Source organism: Phoenix dactylifera, chromosome 7 (assembly GCF_051530095.1).
Source record: "Phoenix dactylifera cultivar Ajwa chromosome 7, Ajwa_hap1_PhDact_Kaust_v1.1, whole genome shotgun sequence".
Lineage (NCBI taxonomy): Eukaryota > Viridiplantae > Streptophyta > Magnoliopsida > Arecales > Arecaceae > Phoenix > Phoenix dactylifera.
The window spans coordinates 6,432,301-6,452,145 of record NC_143196.1 but is presented as its reverse complement, the minus strand read 5'-3'; the positions used below and the strand labels follow the sequence as shown (position 1 = coordinate 6,452,145).

At 39.3% G+C, this 19,845-nt stretch overlaps 2 protein-coding genes across 3 annotated transcripts; both read right to left on the bottom strand.

The window, feature by feature from the left end:
* Positions 1 to 2,247: 2,247 nt before the first annotated feature.
* On the bottom strand, positions 2,248 to 3,853 carry LOC120105043 (glycosyltransferase 6-like). Its single transcript, XM_089924113.1, has 2 exons — positions 3,467 to 3,853; positions 2,248 to 3,390 (listed from the first exon to the last, which is right to left on the bottom strand). Exons 1-2 carry the CDS (start codon positions 3,851 to 3,853, stop codon positions 2,248 to 2,250), a joined length of 1,530 nt encoding a protein of 509 aa, XP_089780239.1.
* A 9,994-nt stretch (positions 3,854 to 13,847) lies between these two features.
* Positions 13,848 to 16,521, bottom strand: LOC120106560 (heptahelical transmembrane protein 4-like). 2 transcript variants are annotated; one of them, XM_039119527.3, is made up of 4 exons: positions 16,181 to 16,521; positions 15,800 to 16,082; positions 15,360 to 15,645; positions 13,848 to 14,930 (listed from the first exon to the last, which is right to left on the bottom strand). In XM_039119527.3, the coding sequence occupies exons 2-4, from the start codon at positions 16,075 to 16,077 to the stop codon at positions 14,277 to 14,279; spliced, it is 1,218 nt and encodes a 405-aa protein (XP_038975455.3). In that variant the 5' UTR covers positions 16,078 to 16,082; positions 16,181 to 16,521; the 3' UTR covers positions 13,848 to 14,276. The 2 variants fall into 2 exon arrangements, with proteins under 2 accessions (XP_038975455.3, XP_038975454.3); XM_039119526.3 differs by lacking the exon at positions 16,181 to 16,521 and having other exon boundaries at positions 15,800 to 16,162.
* Between the last annotated feature and the right edge of the window lie 3,324 nt (positions 16,522 to 19,845).

Here is a 19,845-nt window from a genome sequence, read left to right as displayed (position 1 = left end):
AGCAGCTTAGATAAACTAACACATCCTAGACTGATCTTCTTAATTCAACGTCATGTGCCTTGCTTATGGCATCAATATCAAATCAAATTCCAGATCTCTCTCGAACCTTCAGTTCATGCAATAGCTTTATATTGAATTAAATGAGGCATCAGGCTCAAGTTCTATGTAAAAAATTCAAATTAATGCAACAGCTGAATAGAAGTAACACTACAAAAGAAATAATATTTTTCGGCACTTTTTAGAGTCCTTGCCGACGCTTATAAGCGTCGGCAAAGTTCGTGCCACGGTTCCAAAAGCATTGTGAAAGCGTGGGCAGGTAGGGGTGGGATTTTTTCCCGACGCTTCTTGAAAGCATCGACATAAATGGAGTCTATATTGACGCATTTAAGCGTCGGCTTGTTTCAGTTTCCCGACGCTTAAAAGCGTCGGCAAATATAGGCCGACACTTCCTTAGGCGGCTTGCCTTGGACTCTGTCGATGCTAATTAGTCGCGTTGGCCCAAGCTAGGGCCTTTGCTGATGCTTTATAGCGTTGGTGTCGGCCCGCTGTGCTGTGCCGTGCCCGTTTCCTTATTATCGACATTTTAAAGCGCCAGCAAAGGCGTGCCAGGTTGCTTACTGCCAACGCTTAAAAGTGTCAACAATAGTGATTATTTTTTTTATTTTTTTTAATAAAAGCAATTTTTAAACCTGTATACATTACTTTCCAACATAACAAATACACAACTTAAATCACTTATATAACAAAAGTCACGTCACAAACAAGAACTTTTCATTCAAAATATTCATATTATCATATTTGATTACATTGTACTTGAAAAATATTAAAAACATATATACCAAAATTCTAAATAAACAGTCTACAATATATCAGGGGTCGATAACATTATCATCTCTACGAGTAGATGAAGTATTAGCAACCTACAAGAAAAAAAAACACACTTTAGAAAGTAAGAATACGAAAGTCATTATGCTAGTACAAAAATATATTATAATTACGTAAAATATTCAAATAGATTTAGTTATTTATCGAAGGGGTAAATCTCTGCAATAAAGATGAAATCTGGTCAAGCTGATCCTATATATAAAGATTGTATTTTTAACTCCTGGGTCTGCTTCAACTTCGCAATATCGATCCTATGACTCTCCCTTATCTCATCTATCTGCGTCTCATATCTCTACTTTATCTATGCTATCTCTTTCTTCAGACTACAAACCTTTACAGTGCTACCATTTTGTCTGGCATCTTGGGTATATTGGCTTACTGCAGACAACTGAGTGGGGATAACTTCAACGCCATAACCCCTCACTCGACCATAATATAGTCTGTTCTTTTAAATTGCCGATGCTCCTTAGATGCATCGGCCAAATTTGACGCGGGAGCCAAATTTACCGACGCATGTCTCTAGCATCGGCATTCAAGAGTCAGCTCAGGGACTTTTTTTTGTGGTGTAAAAAATAAGAATTAGATTGTTGCTCTTTCTCGAAGCTTCAAATTTCATCCAATGGTTATGGAATTAAACGGTAAATTAGACTCATGCACATTCTCGAACCTTTAAATTAATGGAATGGTTACGCGGAATTGAAAGACATATTGGCTCATGTTCTTTCTCAAACCTGTAAATTTCATGCAATGGTTATGTGGAATTACATGTTACATTTGACCCATGTTCTTTCTCAAAGCCACGAGTTCCTCAATGACTGGATGAATCAAATGAGATGGAGATGGATTATAACTTTCGAAGATTATAACTTTACGGCGTCTGATTGAGATGGATGTTGCATTGATTGTACGTGTATCTTATATAAAAACCAAAAAAATGCATAAATTTAACTGCACTCAATTAGCAATCAAAAGTATTTCAAGAATAATATACATTCTCTGCAGCCAATTGATTGGATAGTTGATTGTACCAGCTAAGAAATGGCATAACATGCAGTAGATGTTTCATCAACTTCCAAAACATCCCAAGTCACGTATCCTAGCGGATTACATTGTAAAATGAATAATGCATGCATGTGTATTAGCATCATACTTACATCATATTCCATCACCTGCGTCTACCCCAATCTTCAACAGTTCAACCCAATCATCCCTATTCTTTAACCAAAAGAAAAAAAAGAAAAAAGAGAATTAATAAAAAACGCAGGAACCCCACGGCTTGTAACAATGAAACTATGGTGTTGCGAGGTCCAACGGGACTGGAGTCAAAATGCTCTCAAGCCGGAGTGGAGGCAGGGAGGGTAATTAATCGAAGGGCAGCGGCTGGACGCTGGAGATGTTGTTTATATCCGGCCGTCCAAACCCGTAGGCCCGAAGCACCTGGCCGTCGGCGAAGTTGAGGGCGCGATGCATCCCCTCGTAGCAGCTCTCCCATGTGTAGGCCGGGTTGTGGCCGGCACTGCAGGGCTGGCAACCCGTAAAGTGCGTCACGAACGGCCTCCGCTTCTTCCTCTCCGCCGGCCCCATCCCCACCTCGCGGTCCAAATACCACTCCCTTGTCCCTCCGAACCCCACGGTGTCCTTCTCCGCGTGCCTCCTCCTCAACTCCTTCTCCTTCTTCTCCAACCTTTTGTACCTCTCCGTTATATTATCCAGCCTCCCAATAATAGCCTCCCAGTAGCCATGCAAGTCGTAGCTGTTCTCCAAATAGACTTTGTTCCCCCATCTCTTGATGTCTTTAACTAAGAGGTGCACCAACGCCGATTGGTCATCGGAGTCGCCGCTATCCTTGCCACTGATCTCCGAGTGCAGTAGCTTCGTCCACTTCTTGTAGTTCGGTGTCTGTGGCCCCAGCCGAGCCCATGAGTCGAGGAAGTCAAGGCCCCACTGGGAGTTGCGAATGAGGAACACGCCGGCGTTGAGGCCGATCCAGTTCCTCTCCTCGTAGACCATGTAGGGATAGCCAGGGACGACGAGATTGTGTGCGCGGTAGCGGTCGAAAGGCGGACGGAACTCGATGTCGGTGAAGGCGGCGTCCTCGTCGATCCACCAGATCCACTCGGCCTCCGGGTGGGCCACCATGGCGGCCCGGACTAATGGGAGCTTGGCCCAGCAGCCAGGCATGGAGGGGTGGAGGAGGGCCATGTTGTAGAAGAGTTCGAAGCCGTGGATGCGGCAGTAGTCGGCTTTGTTTTTGTAGAAGCGGAGGAGGAGGTGGTCGCCGGTGGGGTTGGAACACTGGCCGGGCTTGGAGCCGGTGACCATGAGGACGCGGTCCGGGGTGGCGGAGAACCAGGGGTGGAGGCGGAGCCACTGACGGCGCTTAGCGTCCCAATCGGAGATGGAGCGGTCGAGGGTGTAGGAGAGGTCGGGGTCGTCGTAGAAGGTGGAGTTCTGGGGGTCGCTTGGAGGGGGGTTCGGGGTGGCCTTTGGGGGATCGCGACGACGCTTCGTGGACGAAGTACGGCGTCTGGAAAAAGATCGAGAGGAGGGGGAGAGGAGTGGTTTCTGGTTTCGAGGAGACGGTGGGTGGGTCGTCGTCGTAGGAGGAGGAGGAGGAGGAAGAGGAGGTCTGGTTTTGGGGTGTGGGGATGGATGGTTGCTCGTGTTGGCGTTCGAGGAGGGGGGAATGGTTTTGTTGGGCGGAAAGGTGGGATATGGTGGAAGGGTGGTCGGGGAGGGGAGTTTGGGGTTGGGTGGAGGCGTGGGAGGCGAGAGGAGGGGAAGGGTTGGAGTCGGGGAAGGGGATGGGAGTGAGGGAGGAGTATAGGGCGATGTAGAGGAAGAGAGCGACGGCAGCACCGCAGCCGAAGAAGACGAGACGGTCGGCGAGGAGAGAAAGCCTTGCCGGACGGAGGAGGGATTTGGCAACCGCGTCTGCTTGCGCTCGCTGTTGAGAATCTTTGGCCATTTTCCTCGGTTGGAGAGAGAAAGAGGGGGTGACGAGAGCGGTTGGAGGATCAAGGCAACCGTTTTACTTCAATCTATTGTGGATTCGATGACTGGTCAACCGAATTTGTCATTCCTTCAATCAATGGATAATCTACGGTGAAAAATTAGACTGTCTTAATTTAGCTAAAAAAGTTTTAAATACTGTGTAAATTGTCTGCAACTAATTGCAAAAAATTCCTGCAATCAAGTTATGTGTTTGGTTTCAATTAGCTTATCGATCTAACAAAATTATTTCTATTTAGATTTTAGAAATTTTCTACAGCTTGAGACATTGAAAATTTGTTTTTTTGTAAAATTTGAGCTTTCAAACAATACATAAAACTATATTTAAAAATCATTGACATTGCATGAACAGGCATTGTAGAGTTGGTCAATGCCAGGTGGCACATGAAAAGTTTCTCAAAGGAGATTGGTATGACTCGCAGAAATTGGTAACATGTGGGTTAAACGGGCCTATTTTTCAAGCCTGGCCGGCCCAGCCCAGCCCAGCCCACTAGACCCAAAATATTAGCCCAAGAGAGCCCAAAATGCTTCAGGCGGGCTAAGTTGGCTGCTGGCCCGTGAAGAGGTATAGATTATAGTGAATCATCTTTAGGTTTGTCAGTAACTGGATAAAAGAGAAACTTTCCAAATTCATATGCTTATTTTTGTTATGTGGATTCTGCATTAGGAATCAATTTAATTATTGATTTTGCAATACAGGGGTTTTAGATATCAAAACTATGCACATTTAGAGATCATCCAATGATTTTGCATCTATAAATCTAATTAAGTACTATGCAGAAGACAAATAAAAAGCATGTGTATGACCATTAAATAGATGTATATCAAGTATTTTAAATTTGTATACCACTAGTGTTGTGTTTAAATTGGAGGCAAAATCATCAAAAAAATCTATAAATATATGTTATATATATGAAACTCTGTTTTTTTATTTATTAATTAAAAAAACACGTCATGCCTAGCTACAACATGAACCAACGCCTAGTCACAAAGAAAAGAACAAAAAGCCACTTTGGAACATAGGCAACTCACTAATCCAATATTTAAAGTTTACGATATCTATCTATCTATCTATTCTTGTGTTGGATAAATTATATACAATGAAATAATAAATAAATAAATTTTTACTAACCTCCTTTCCTGCTATTTAAGCACGAAGATGTCTTACTAGAGAAAAAGAAGAGAAGAGAGACCCCATGAAAGAGGAAAAGAGAGGAGACTCAGATCTTCTAACCTATGCAGGACTTGAGTGCCTTAGGTGATGGATCCACCTACTTATTTATAATGCTTTGTTAGGAATCAGTATCCTCATCCATAAGGCTTATTTTCAATAGTTTCCATCCATTACGAAAACCACTAGATAAGATTAAACTCTTCTTTATTTGATTGGATTTAATTACCATTAAAACGAGGTTCATCTTAATGTGGGATAAACTTATCAAGTGGGCCACATCAGTTTTCTAAAATTAGGAGATGTGCTAACATTCTCCCACTTGGCCCACGCAATATAAAGGTGATAAAACTGTATTATGGCTATAAATTAAATTTATCCAATCTTGTAACCTTTAACTTCATCAACAAATACCACTATATGAATCATAGCGGTTATATCTTATTATGAAGACATTTCCTTCCATATATTACAATGTAAGATATTTGTTGATATGTACTTTATAAGATATATCCATATCTTATCGAATGACTAAATAATAATCCCTTAGGGTACTTTCTTTATGTATCAAAAGATACCATAGTCATGTATTATTAATCAAAGCGGTAAGCAATGTCACAAAATACGAATACAAAAATGAGAGAAAAAGATCATACATTAAATGAGCTAATAAGTCCCATATGATCCACATGATCAATATAAACTTTAGCCGGCAATGCTTTAGTCATGTGATCAACAATCATCAGCTTAGTACTGATATGTTCAATAAACACATCTCCAGATCTTACTTTATCTTTCATAATCAAATACTTTATATCTATGTGCTTATTATGGCTTCCACTTTTATTATTCTTAGAGAAGAAAACTACAACCATATTATCACGTTATATCTTTATTGGCCTTGATATAGAATCAACGACCCTTAGTCCTACTATGAAATTATTTACTCATATAGCCTGTGAAATCGCTTCATAGCATGCAACAAATTTTGTTTTCATGGTTGATGAAACGGTTATAGACCTCTTGATGCTTCTCCAAGATATAGCTCCTCCAGCCAAGAGAAAAACATATCCTGAAGTAAACTTCCTTATATCCGACCATTCAACAAAATCTAAATCTGAATACCCGATAACCTCCAAGAAATCTATATGTCTCTAAGTAAGCTTGAAGTTCTTGGTTCCTTGTAAATCTAAATCACTGATTGCAATCAAAATATCATCCACATATAGGACTAGAAAAATATATTTACTCCCACTCACCTTAAGGTATATTCATTGATCAACAATGCTCTCCGTAAAACCATATGAAGTAACAATGTTGTGAAACTTAATACACTATTGGTGGAAGGCCTGTTTACGTCCATATATGAATTTTCTTAATTTGCAAACTAGATGATTATCCTAAGGTGAAAATCCTTTAGGCTGATCCATATACACCATTTTCTCAAGATCACCATTCAAGAAAACTATTTTCACATCCATCTGATGTAACTCTAAGTCAAAATGAGCTACTAGTGCTATGATTATCCTAAATGAGTCCTTAGAAACTAGAGAGGTCTTATGGAAATCACTTCCTTTCTTTTGAGTAGAACCTTTGGTCATAAGTCTAGTTTATATCGCTCAACATTATCTGAGGAGTCACTTTAGTCTTAAAGACCCATTTATAGCCGATGGCTTTTGCTCCTTGTGGTAACTCAACGAGATCCCAGACTTGATTCTTAGCCACTGATTTCATCTCTTTCTTCATGACATCATGCCATAGAGAGGAATGATCTCATGTCATGGTTTGTGAAAACGAAATAGGATCAACTTGAGATCCAACATCAAAGTCGGATTCTTAAAGGTATACAAGGTAGTCGCTAAATATTGCTGGTCTCCTTATTCTTGAGGATCGTCTTGATTTAATAAGAAGTTTCGTATGAGTTTGTTCCTCAAGGTGTGGTTGCTCTTGAATTGGTTGTTCTTCAATTATATTTGGAACTGGATTTTGAAAAACAACCATATTCCCAATTGATTCACTAATTGGTTCCTTTATTTCCTCAAACAATATGGTTCGAGGAAAACCACTCCCACTAAACTCATGATTCTTAAGAAATTTAGCATTTCTAACTTCAACGATTCTAAGTGTGTGTGCGGGACAATAGAACTTGAATCCTTTAAAGTTTTCAGCATACCCAATAAAGAAACTGCTAACTATCTTGAGGTCTAATTTCTTCATGTATGGATTATAAATCCTCACTTGAACTAGACAACCCCATATGTGTAAATGTCCTAAACTTGGTTTCCATCCTTTCTACAACTCAAAAGGAGTTTTAGGAACAGTCTTAGATAGAACCCTATTTAGTACATATACAATGGTTTTTAAAGCTTCACTCCATAGTTTGATAGGAATATTCAAATGACTAAGCATGCTCCTTACCATGTCTATCAGCGTATGATTCCTTCTTTCTGCTACACCATTTTGTTATGGTGTCTCTGGCATTCAATATTGAGCAATTATGCCCTCTTCTTTAAGAAATCTAGCAAATAGCCCATGTATCTATTCAGATTCTGTGTACCTTGCATAATACTCTCCACCCCTGTCTGACCTAACAATTTTAAATTTTCTTTTAGTTTGTTTCTCTATCTCTGCTTTATACATTTTGAAAGCATCAAGTGCCCCAGCTTTATCATATAAAAGATAGAGATATATATACCGAGTATGGTCATCAATAAATGAGATAAAATATCTTTGACCATTCAGACAAAGCGGGATAAATGGTCCACAAAGATCTATGTGTATTATCTGAAGAGTCTTAGAACTCCTTTTGGCTCCTTTAGTGGTCATGTTGGTTTGCTTTCCCTTTATGCAATCCACACAATTACCACAGTCGGTAAAATCAAGAGTATCTAGTACCCCTTCATTTACTAACCTCTTTATTCTTGCTATTGAGATATATCCCAATTGTTTATGCCATAATAACGAGGAAATCTCCATAATAATATTTTTCTTTATGCCAATCTCATCATGCAAGTTCAAAAAATTTGTTTCATACGTAGGATCTAAATTAACTTTGAATAAACAATCCATTAGAAAACCATCACCAACAACATCATTGTTTTTCATCAAAATAAATTTTTTATTACTGAAATTGAATTCATAACCAAAAGGCAACAGTCTTAAAACAGAAATCAAATTTCTAGAAAAATATGGAACATAAAAAGCTCTTTCTAGGTCCAAAATATAACCATAATGCAAAACTAATCTAAATGTTCCAACTCCTTCGACTGATGAACTCATCCTGTTTTCTGAATAGATGCATTGTTCATTTGTCGTTGGTTTCCTTAGGGAGAGGAAGCCCTGCATGATTTTGGCAATATGAATTGTAGTACCAGAATTAATCCGCCATGTAATATTAGGAACATTAACAAAATTAGACTCATAACACACAAGAGATAGTAGATTACCTTTCTTCTTGAGCCACTTTCTGTATTTGGCATAATCCTTTTCACGTGTCCCTTTTTCTTGCAAAAGAAGCATGCAATCTTATTGCCTTCACATTTGAAAGACACTTTAACATTCTTCCCTTTAGAGACACCTTTTTCTTTATGAGTTTTTTCTTTTTCTTATAGTGCTAAATTAGCAACTTCAAAAGTCTCATGCTTTAATCTCTCTTCCTTTTGAACACACATGGTCAAGAGTTCATTAATTGACTATTTTTCTTTATGTATGTTATAGAAAATTTTAAAAGGACTATATTCCTTAGGAAGAGAGTTCAAAATAAAATATACTAAAAATGACTTTGAAATCTCTATCTTCAAATCTTTGAGTTGAGCAGCAATGTCTCGCATCTCTATAATACGCTCACGCACACCTTTAGAACCATTATGCCTCATGTCTCAAAGCCTTTCATCGGGGTGCTGGCCAATGCCTTATCAAAGCTGATAAATTATTCTTTTATGGCCTTCATGAAATTCTTTGCCTTATGGCAATTAGGGATTGAACCCTGATAGTCAACTTTAAAGACCACGCAATAGCACGTATCTAGTAGGATAGTGATTACGGGTATCGATCCACAGGGATTGGGGTATAATTGTTTTTCTTAAAAATAAAAATATTTAAAAAGGATGTATTTGTGAAGACTATTAAACTAAACAATTTAATAAAAGAAAATGCAATTAAAGGGATATCAGTTTAGGAGAACCTAGGGCAAGGAATTCACCACTAACATCGAGACAAGGGTTATTTATATTTTAATTTATTCTTGGATAAACATGCAAATTGGCTACAAGCCTAATAAGCATTTAAATAAAAATTCACAAAAGTAATTTGGGCATAATCCATCTTCGGTTGGCATGAAATGTCTCCCCTAATCTAAAGTGGCAGCACATTGCATCTTCCCTAGGCATGGACTATCTTATATTTACCTAATGATCATGAAGAACAGTTGTATAAACATCATATTTAAAATCACAGAAATTAAATATGAGATGAAATAAAATATTCATTAGAAGCAGAATAAGGTTTATACAACTCCAAGAATAGAAATCAAAAATATAAAACCCTCAGCCCTTTGTTAGGGCTGCATCCAGCCCTAGAGAAGAAATTAGCCTTGCATGGAGTTGGAGACGGTAGCAGCAGCACAGCAGCGGGCTCCCATCTCTCCCTTCATGATCAGCTTCCTTTCTTTCTCCCTCAGCACTTCAATCTTATTTTTTTATATACATGGGAAGTTATTCCCAAAATAACCAAACTACTCTCTCCCTCATGCACTGGGATTTCAGTCTCCGAGAAGCGATGATCGAAGGAAGATAGCTCTCCTCCTTTTATAGCTTCACCAGCACCCCACCCTCCTTGCTTTGTGGTTGATCCGAACGGTGAGAGGGTAAGGATGAAGCTGAAATTTGTTGGCCGCGGGAGAGTCGGACGCGGGAGCGGTTGGAGCTGAATTTCGTTGGTGGCTGGGGTCGCAGTCTGTGGAGCTGAGATGAAGCTTGGACGTTGGAGCAAGGATCTCGGTTGATTACGCGTGAAACAGGGGAGGCATGGCAGCTGGGATATGGGCGATGATGCCGTTGACGTGGGAATGGCTCGGGAGGTTACACGTGAAGCTCGGAAGAGATAGCTATGGAAGGAATCCGAAGGAGGTTGGTTGATTCGGCTGGGATACGGGGGAGCTATCCTGGCTGGCAGCGGGATTGGTTTTGTGATGAAGAAATGATGGAAAGATGACACGGACGGGAGGAAGAATCTGGGAATGACTCGGTTTGAAGATGTTGGAACAGGGGAGCTGAAACGGGCGCAGAGAAGATGAGAAGGAAAAACTTGGATGTTATTCGGAGAAGAGGATGAGGATGCTGGGACGTTGGAGAAGATCTCGGAGCTGTGAACGGTGGACACGGCTGATAGCGGGATGAGGATGACTCTGTTTGGATCCCGTGAATGCAGGGGAGTTCGGAAGGAGCTATCCGTGGGTGGTTGTCATCACGAATGGGATCTAGCGGAAGCTGGGAGGAAGTTGGATACGGTTCGGAAGAGGGATGATGTGGAGTTCGGGAGGATGAAGCAGATGGGAGCTTCTAATCCGTTAGCTGCTAGCTGGGAGAAGGGAATCGGATCCATGCGGCTGATGGAAGGGATGTGTGAGCAGATCCCGGAGGAAGAAAGCGGACGATGAAGACGCTGGGAGATGATCACGGAATAGGATTTGTTCCGCTGGAAACAGAGGAGCTGGGAGGTTTGGGAGTTCGTTGCTGGGAGAACACGGGAGAAGGGGAGGATGTTGCATGGGATTTGATCTTATCTCGTGAGCGTTTGAAAGGATTTCGGAACTCGGTTGGTTTGGTGAGCTGGGAGCTGTGCTTGCTTTTGGAGCTGGGAAGCTTGCGGACATGGGATGGATTTCGTGGTAAAAACTCATGGCTAACCGTGGGATATGCGTGGGATTTGTTGAACGGTAATGAAGGGGATATAAGTTAGGAAGAGGAAGATGATTCGGCAGGATATGGCTCATGAACGGGATGCACCGAGATTCGTGAAAAGAATTTGTTCGGGATGAGCTCAATGTTGGAAAAGAAAATTGGGCTCGACTCTAATTGGTTGGAAAGGTCGAATTCATGGGGTGCATGCGATTTGGGTTCAGGGGTCATCCCAGATGAATTTGATTTGACCTGCATACATTAGATGGATCAATAAAATTAAGCAAAATCGAATTATTTTTAATAATGCAATGGTGAAGGTAACACAATTTTTTTAGTTAAATTTACAAAATATGTAAATTAAAATAATGATAAGTGCTATGAATAAGATATTAATTTATGCATTATTTAGCACTTATCAAACCCCTGATGCCCTTACTGATATAAGACTTAATGAGCATCCAACTTAAGCGATTAGATCGCTCCTACCGATCATAAGAAGCCTTATCAATTGGCAAATTTGATTCTGTGGGAACAGATGGTTTATCCACATGAAGTGCCAAATCAAGGTCCATGCACCCCAAAGTCAACAAAATCTTATCTTTCCGGTTAGAATAATTATCCCACTTAATAATCGAACCTCAAATGATTCAGTACTCAAAAATGTTGTAGGAATAATTGCAAAAGTTTTGATTTATGAATTCACCTCGAGATCTGGAGAAGGGAAGGTTTCCCCTCCCCCGAAAATCAAGAACATATTATGTTATGAAACATTTCAAAATTAAAGTAAATTCAAACCTCCCTGTGGGTAAAGGTTGCAACATGCATTGAATTCACTTAAACTTTATTAATAAGACTAGTAAATATGACACACTAAAATAAGAAATTTTTATTATCTGTGGACATAGAAAATTCTCATTTTAGTAATGAATCCACTATCTTATTTCAATTAAGACAATAAAATAATTATTTTTCTATGGGCATAATAATTATTTTATTAACTTAATTGCAATATTAAATATCATTTAATCCCTTAATTTTGTCTCATGACTCTGAATGTGATCCAAAATTATACATCATAATAATTTAAGATGCTGTGGCTACTCCCAAATTATCAGGATGTTTTCTTTAAAAACGATATCAAAATAAAGCTTTAATGAAATAAATACTTTATATGAATTATCATAATTCATTTTAAATATCTCAAACAATAACTTTCTATTTTTTTCAAAGAAAAATAATGTCATGAGATTGTTCATCTTTAAAACATGCAGATATCAACAATTTAAATAATCAAAACTCATCATAAATTGATTATTTATGCAATAAATTCATGACAGGGATCAATATATAATTACTAGTGTATTGTTCTGTAATAAAACTTGCGTACAGGGACCAAATAAATATATTTGAGAACATGTATGTAATAAAACTTTCTTCTGGGGACCACATGCAAGTTTCTGAAGACCCTTTTGTGAAATAACGTATTGTCAGGAGCCACTTAAATATATTTGAGGATTTTTATGTAATACAATTTTCTTTTGGGGATCAAATATAAATTTCTGAAGCCCTGTTTATGAAATAACTTACCATCAGGGGGTTAACTGTAAAAAATACAGTTTAGGCCAAAATGAATTCGGGTTTTCGAATTTCGGGTTTCGGGTTGAAACCCAAAAATCCAAAATCTGTTAATCCCTTTATTGTTATTATTATTATTATTATTGGCCAAACGGATTCGGACTTCAGGTTAGCTTCCATGCCCAAAACCCAAAATCCACTTCTCCTTCATCTTCTTCCCCAACCGAAAGGAAGAGAAGAGGGAGCCAAACCGGCGACCCCTCTTCCTAAACGGGCGGCGACGGCTGCCGAAGTCCTTTGGACGGCCGCCCGCTGCCTTCTCCCCTCCCTGCCAACCGTCAGTTTCTCGGTGATCGAGGGGAGAACCAGCAGTTGTTCTTCACAGCCGTTGGGAAGAAGACCCCCTTCACCTTTTTTTTTATTTAATTATTAAACATGTGGGTTTAGTCCCATGCACATCGCCCAAACAAAAACATTTATGCATGCTTAAATAAGATACTCTTTTTCCTAAATACCAAACAGTATGAGCCGGTGGTTGACTCTTTTCAACTTTCTTTCAAACATGGCAACGGAGTTCCCTCATGGGTGAAAGTCCCACATCGGTTCGCCAGAAAGGCTTACACATGTTTAAATAACACAGGTTTTTTACTTGTACGACATAGCACGAGCTAGGGGTTGTCTCTGATGCCACGGTGTTGGATAAATTATAAACACCGGAATAATAAATAAATAAATAAATTTTATCGACCTCCGTCCATGCTGTTGCACCCGCCCATGCTAAGTTAGGGATTCTTATCCTTATAAGATTTATCTCCAATCGATTTTAAACGTGAAATATATTATGACCCAATCTTATAAATTTTAAGTTTTCTGGGTTATTTGGTTACTCATTATGGCATCAGAACTCAGATTTGTTGGAGGTCACGAGTTTTTCTTGATTATCTCTTACCAAGTGCCCTTAGCATGTTGGATGAGTTGCAATGATCGATGCAAAAGAACTCTCTAAAAGGGGAACAAACCAATATTACAAAATTTGCTACTCTAGCTTATATATATATATATATATATATATATATATATATATATATATAAGAATGATGCTACTACATTCTTTTTTAGATGTGCTAAATCTACAAATGGTGTGAACCATAACTTTCTCAGTCATAGTGAGGTAGCCTATACGTAGGGTCGATCTGAGCACGTAAGAATGGGTGTTAAGCTTGGTATATATACATTGTTGATCATTTCTCTATATACTTATGTTTTTTGAATAAATTAGTTAGTCTTCATTGATAAGGGACCCATTTCTCTATATACTGATTTCCATTCCTCAAAAGAAAAAAAATTAAAGAAGGCTAATTTCAGCTATGCATATTTTCTTGCTTGAGGTAGTAGTTCTATATCCATTGGAAGCTGAAAGATACATGAGCTCATTTCGGAAAAACTGAACATGGTTACAATGGAAAAAACATAAGCACAAATCCGCAGCCAAGATGACACCACAATGTTATGAAATTTGATAGCATAGTGTGAAAATCCAGTCCATTACATCACAATCTAAAATTCCGGGGAGAAAACATGGATTTTAAATCATCAAATGGCAATACCACTCTCGCTGATCTTACGTAACTCAAGAGACCTGACTTCCAAGTCGAATTGAATATTACTTATTTCTTAAGGATTTTAGTTTACAAAAGAATGGCGTCTCAAAAGCTCATCTATATATAATCCCATTAACAACCTTCAATATCTCTCCACTTGAGGTATACGAGGCCTGCAAGATAGTGGGTGTAAGCTCCTGCAATCACAAACACATGGAATAGCTGATGACTATGACCGACGATGTCGAACCTTCCCGGCATCCACCGCTCCGGTATTCTTGTAGCATAGATCACAACACCAAGGCCATAAAATGTACCCATTAGCAGCTCGTAGCCCGCCGAGAGGATCGCCTCGGGCCGGTGATGGAATGCAATCGATTTGTGCATTATAGGCACTAGTCCTGATACTCCCATGCAGAAGAAGAGCCCAGCTCTCACCGGCCGGAAATCAGCAGCCTGGAACTCAGGCACCAGGGAGACTGAGATGGTGGCCACCCCAAAGGTGGTGATGAAGCCCATGTAAAGGTGGCAGTAGAAGGGTTGACACACGAAAGAGTAGAAGACCAGAGGGTAGAAGGAGGTGACAATGAGGGCCGTAATGCCGATATAGTCGAGCCGCAGCATAATATAGGCCATTCGTTCAGAGTGGCATAAGATAAGGTGGCACATACTGCTGGTAAGAAGGCAGAACATGGCTCCACATAAGAAGGCAAAGAAGGGCCAGCGAGTGACTGGCTGCATGAGCAGTGGCGATATAATGCTGGTTACGTCGTTCTTCACGCTTGCCTGTGGTACAATAAGATGGCCAAGTTATTAGCCTCTGTAGAAATCCTAGTAGCAAAGACAGCATCATCCAAAACAATAGTTGTGCTTGTAGGTTTTGGAGCAAATATGAATCTTCCCAAGTTATTATCCCCCCATGCTTGCTTGTTTTGGAGCTTGTGTTCTTGCTTTCGTATTCATCATTGCTCTGTTTTGCACTGTCGAGTTATTTCTCAATTTATGGCTTTTTTTGGCCAAGTACAAGAAGAAAAGCATGATTAAACTAAACGCATGAATATAAAACTGATAGATTAGTACTAGATGAAGATTTGACTAAGCATGCCACCTTGCTCTGTTTTTATTTCTGTTTAATTATTATCAAATACATCTTTTTAGCAATTTATAATAGACTAGGCATCATTAACGACGGGTAATGGTGATAAGAGGAAGTACCAGAACACATGGATCGGTGTGGTTGCCAGCATGGGAGAATCTCTTGGGCAGACAGTTGACAAGAAGCTCAGGAACATGCCAACTTCCTAAAGCTGGCATAGTAGTCTCTAATTCACCTGCTCGAAGTGGAGAAGAAAGGCGATCAATGACGCCAGACTGCACGATCGAAGAGTTGGTTTCCGTCAGTTGACCCGATTGTTGCATGGACGGGACCGTCGCATCTCTTGGTATCATCATTGCAGTGAATACAGTCAGAAAAAGAAAGAAAAGGAATCCAATCAAATGCCTGGAACATGCAAAAGTATGGCAAGTATGAGATCAACAGGATGTGAAGTTTTTACCAGCCAAAAATATTGATTCCATTCTTATCTATCATACAACCAAACATAGAATGAAAGAACAATCAGAGAGCAAGGCTGATCTGAAACCATGAAACTTACGTCCAAACATTTAGAGTCTCGTTGTGAATGGAGAAGATGCTGAGGATGGTCTCCTTCAGAGGCCATTCGCATCGATAGCAACGCAAGATGAATTCATTGTCCTTCAGATAATCCGGCAGAGAATCAAAATCCACCAGCTCACACTTGACTTCTTTGGATACTTTCATCTGATTTCCGCCTTCCTTCGACTCCATTCCGTTGCTTGCAACAGATCTCTCAATAGAGCTGGTTTTCTCAAATGCCTCCGCAGAAACCGCCATGGAATCCTCGAAACTCATATTATCTGGAACACCAACACACATAAGGTGAAATCAATTTCAGATAACAGATCAAAGCCAAAAGCTTGGAAACCAGCTGGCAAAAGGATCCAAGGAACCAAACCTTCAGCTTGGCTATTAATTTATCCCACCAAAAAATAATTGCTCAGCCCCTCACGACAATTCTCCAAATGCCCAACAATCGAGAAACCGAACCAATGGTGGTAAAGAAATCAAAACTAGTTTGTTCCAGCTGAGAAGGAGAAAGAAGGAAGCTTTCTCCTTCCCTTTCTCTGTCCCTCTCTTGCACTGCTCTGTTTTGGTGGGAAATTTATAGCTGCTGAGAGAAGAGAGAGGGACACGAGGGAAAGGAATTGGAATCCCCGGCGTTATATTCCGCTTTGATCCTTGAAATTAGATGCGAAGATTCCATATGTTTTCTCCAAGATGGAGAAACTTACGTGGTTGGTTGGCTTTTGTAAAAGAGGGCCCTCCAGGAAATAATTAGTGGATCAGGTCATCAGCTCAGCAGTAGATCAGTCCAACCAAAAAGCAATACCAAGCTTTTTTTGCTGTTTTTTATTCTCCTCTTTCTTTTTTGTTTATGTTTATCCGTGCTGCTTTTTGATTGGATTGATCGATTGGTACGTCTAGTCCAATTAATAATTTCTCGGTAGCAACACATTCTAACATAATAGAAATTGTATCTTTCACGTAAAAGAATGACTTACTTTTCTTTGTGCAAATCTATTGTCGGATCTCACTTCGGGTTATTCATAGGTGAATGAATGAAAAAAATCAAAATTCTTTGAGATCTGTACAAGATTGGTTCAACGCCGATGTCTTGAAAGAATAATTATTCTTTTGCGTGAAACATACAACCTGGACATTGTAGCAATAACCAAGGCGTGCATAAAATTATTAGCCTTGGTGGTAATGTCCGAGTGGATGAGAAGCCTTGAGGTTACCCCCTGTGGTTTGAAAACTATGAAATGGTCTTTTGCGTTGGCGGAGGCCAGAAGTAGCCTACAGTCCATGACCTGCAGGCTTCTTTCCATTGATTTGGAAAGTCAAAGGATTTGAATGTGAAGTATCCGGGAGACTTTTGACGGTCAATGTAATTTAAAATGGGAGAGCTTGGAGGCTCCTTATAATTTTTCACTGAACTTGATTCCGTAGTTACGATGGGCTACGCGTTAGTCAAGTACCAATGGGATTTTAAGGACATTTTTTGGAACATATGGAAAATGTTATGTTGTAAGTTTCAAGGTGGAAGAGGGACTGAGTAGAAATGATCAATTAATGGTGTGTGCGCGTGTGTGTATATATATAGGACCATTGAGTACTGTATATAGAAGTACAAATGGGTTGGGTCGGATCATGAGTGACCCCGACCCAATCCAATTTTTTTTTCATATTCTAATTTTAGACCCAGATCTGATCCGATAGAAGATCGGATCAGGTCCACCGCTACATTTTTTGACCCAACGGGTCAATTGAGTCATGTTAAATTCATGTATAACTCAGATCCAATTTAAAAAATTCGGGTCTGGGTCAGGTTTAATTCAGGTCCACCCATCCATGACTTCAGAACTTGTGTTTGCATCCCCACAGGCTCAAATAATATTATAGATTTGGTCGGATAGGGTCGGGTCATAGGATTGAAAACTCAAAATTACCTAAATTTCAAATAGGTCGGGTCAGGTCGGATCTGAATTCAGTAAACTCAAATCTAACCCGAAAAATAGAATGGGTCCAATTTTAGAATTTGACCCAGCCCCATGAGTTCTTCAAAATGAGTCGGGTCGGATCTAAACGGTTCGAGTCAAGTCGGATCGGATCACGGGTCAACCCAACCCATTTGTAGCTTGAATTGTACATTATATTTTGGATGCGCGTAAAACAATAGAGCTGCCTGGGGAGGTGTTGTCTTAATTACAAATTGGAGTATCCTTTCAAAAAAAAACTAGAAACAAACATGGGGAAGGTCAGAGGAAGAATTGGCAAAAAATAATTTGAAGCAAACAAGTCAACATATGTAACACCTTGTTTTGTACATATCACGATGGGACCTGAGTAGGTCATTACTGTAATTTGAGTATGATCCATTACTAGTGTTGATAAAGAAGCAAGTACAAAGTATCAAAATAAAGAATCAAATGGAAGTATTAAATTATGATTTGCACATGCGAAGCATGCATGGTGGCAGTCAAGGTAGATCAGGTCCATGAGGTGTTCCATAAAACTATACATATGGAAGGTTAGAGAAGGATTTCATATAAGTCAAATGATTCCCTTATAATTTAGATCTTTTGGGATTTTTTTTGATGCACAATTGGATAGCATCCATGAGCAAAATTTTGGAGGTCATATATATGCCCAAAGTTCCAAATTGTAAAGCGTATAAGAGAAGTCCAAGAATTCTTCAAAAGCAAGATGATGAGAAACTGAAAAATGAAACTATAATTTTGTAAAACAAGTTTGAGATGGAATGGTGTATGAAATTAATATTTCTTGGTTTGCAACGAAATATCCTGTTTCCTTATTCTCTTCTTTTCACAATTGTTTAAAAGGAGATCGAGTTTTCACTTATTGTTCGAGAACTGCACCAACATTGTCCTGTCTCAGCTAGGGCTACAAATGGGTCGGGTCGGGTCCTAGGTGACCCCGATCCGACTCGGTTTCATGTTCGGGTTCTAATTTTAGACCCAGACCCGACCCGGTTGAAAAATGGGTCGGGTCAGGTCAAGTCCATGCCTACCCCGACGGGTCATTTGGGTCGGGTCGGGTCGGGTCTGGGTCCGGGTCCGGGTCTGTGTATCTTGTGAGATATTGGAAGTCCCAAGCTAGAAAATTCATTTATGGTATATTGGGTCTTGAGACTCACAATATATGATTTATCCCGATGGGAGCACTGACTTGACCGTGATTATGCCATCTAGTAGAGTAGATCCACTAGAAAGTTAGCTCATTCTCAACAGAAGTGGTGTCCCAAAGCGATTCTTCAAGCGCAATTGATAGGTTTAACTGCTGAGATTATTTTTGTCTTAAGAAAAAACATTGAAGAAATTTGACCTGACTCAAAGCTGGATTATGTCAGGACTATTCTACCCATTACGCAGAATGTCTGATCACTAAATTTTTTGGATTACCCTTAGGAAGCAATTGGTATGATGTGGTCGTCCCAAGGCCAAGAATGATGAAGATGGAGATGATGAGTTTATCATGTTTGGTTGCACCACGATGATCTTATATGGCGGTGATGATCTCAAATCACCCTCATTCCTCAAATCATGACTGCCCAACTTGATAATGGAATACCCATCCTTGAAGTCAGGTATCTCAGATCATCCTTGAGCAGTGCTCCTCGGCTGAAATTTGGAAACAAAAATACTCAATCTAGCCAAAAAAAGAGTATTATATTTATATGCTATTTATAATATCAATATTATATTATATTGATATTAAAAATATTGTATTTATGATTTATATTATATTATAAATATATTATTAATCATGTTATTGCCATAATATTTGTTAAAATACTTGCAAAAGAAGAAAAAAACAAGAGAAAGAGAGAAAGAGAGAAGTAATTTTAGTTCTCTGTTTTTTATGTTTGATACTTCTCAGGGGTTATACATACTCGTATACGGATTCTATATAAGAAAAGTAATACAATACAAGTTGTTACATGATTTCTAAAATTACTCTAATAAGATCATGCTAACAAAGAAAAATAATATTGATCGATACAGGATCATGTTAATAAAAAAAAATTTATAGACTGAT

Coding starts and splice junctions, on each gene's coding strand:
- LOC120105043 (XM_089924113.1), bottom strand. CDS start 3,853: ATGGCCAAAGATTCTCAACAGCGAGCGCAAGCAGACGCGGTTGCCAAA. Junction 3,391..3,466: donor ACGACGACGACCCACCCACC/GTCTCCTCGAAA, acceptor TCGTCCACGAAG/CGTCGTCGCGATCCCCCAAA.
- LOC120106560 (XM_039119526.3), bottom strand. CDS start 16,101: ATGTGTGTTGGTGTTCCAGATAATATGAGTTTCGAGGATTCCATGGCG. Junction 15,646..15,799: donor GAGACTCTAAATGTTTGGAC/GTAAGTTTCATG, acceptor TGCATGTTCCAG/GCATTTGATTGGATTCCTTT. Junction 14,931..15,359: donor ACACCGATCCATGTGTTCTG/GTACTTCCTCTT, acceptor ATTGTACCACAG/GCAAGCGTGAAGAACGACGT.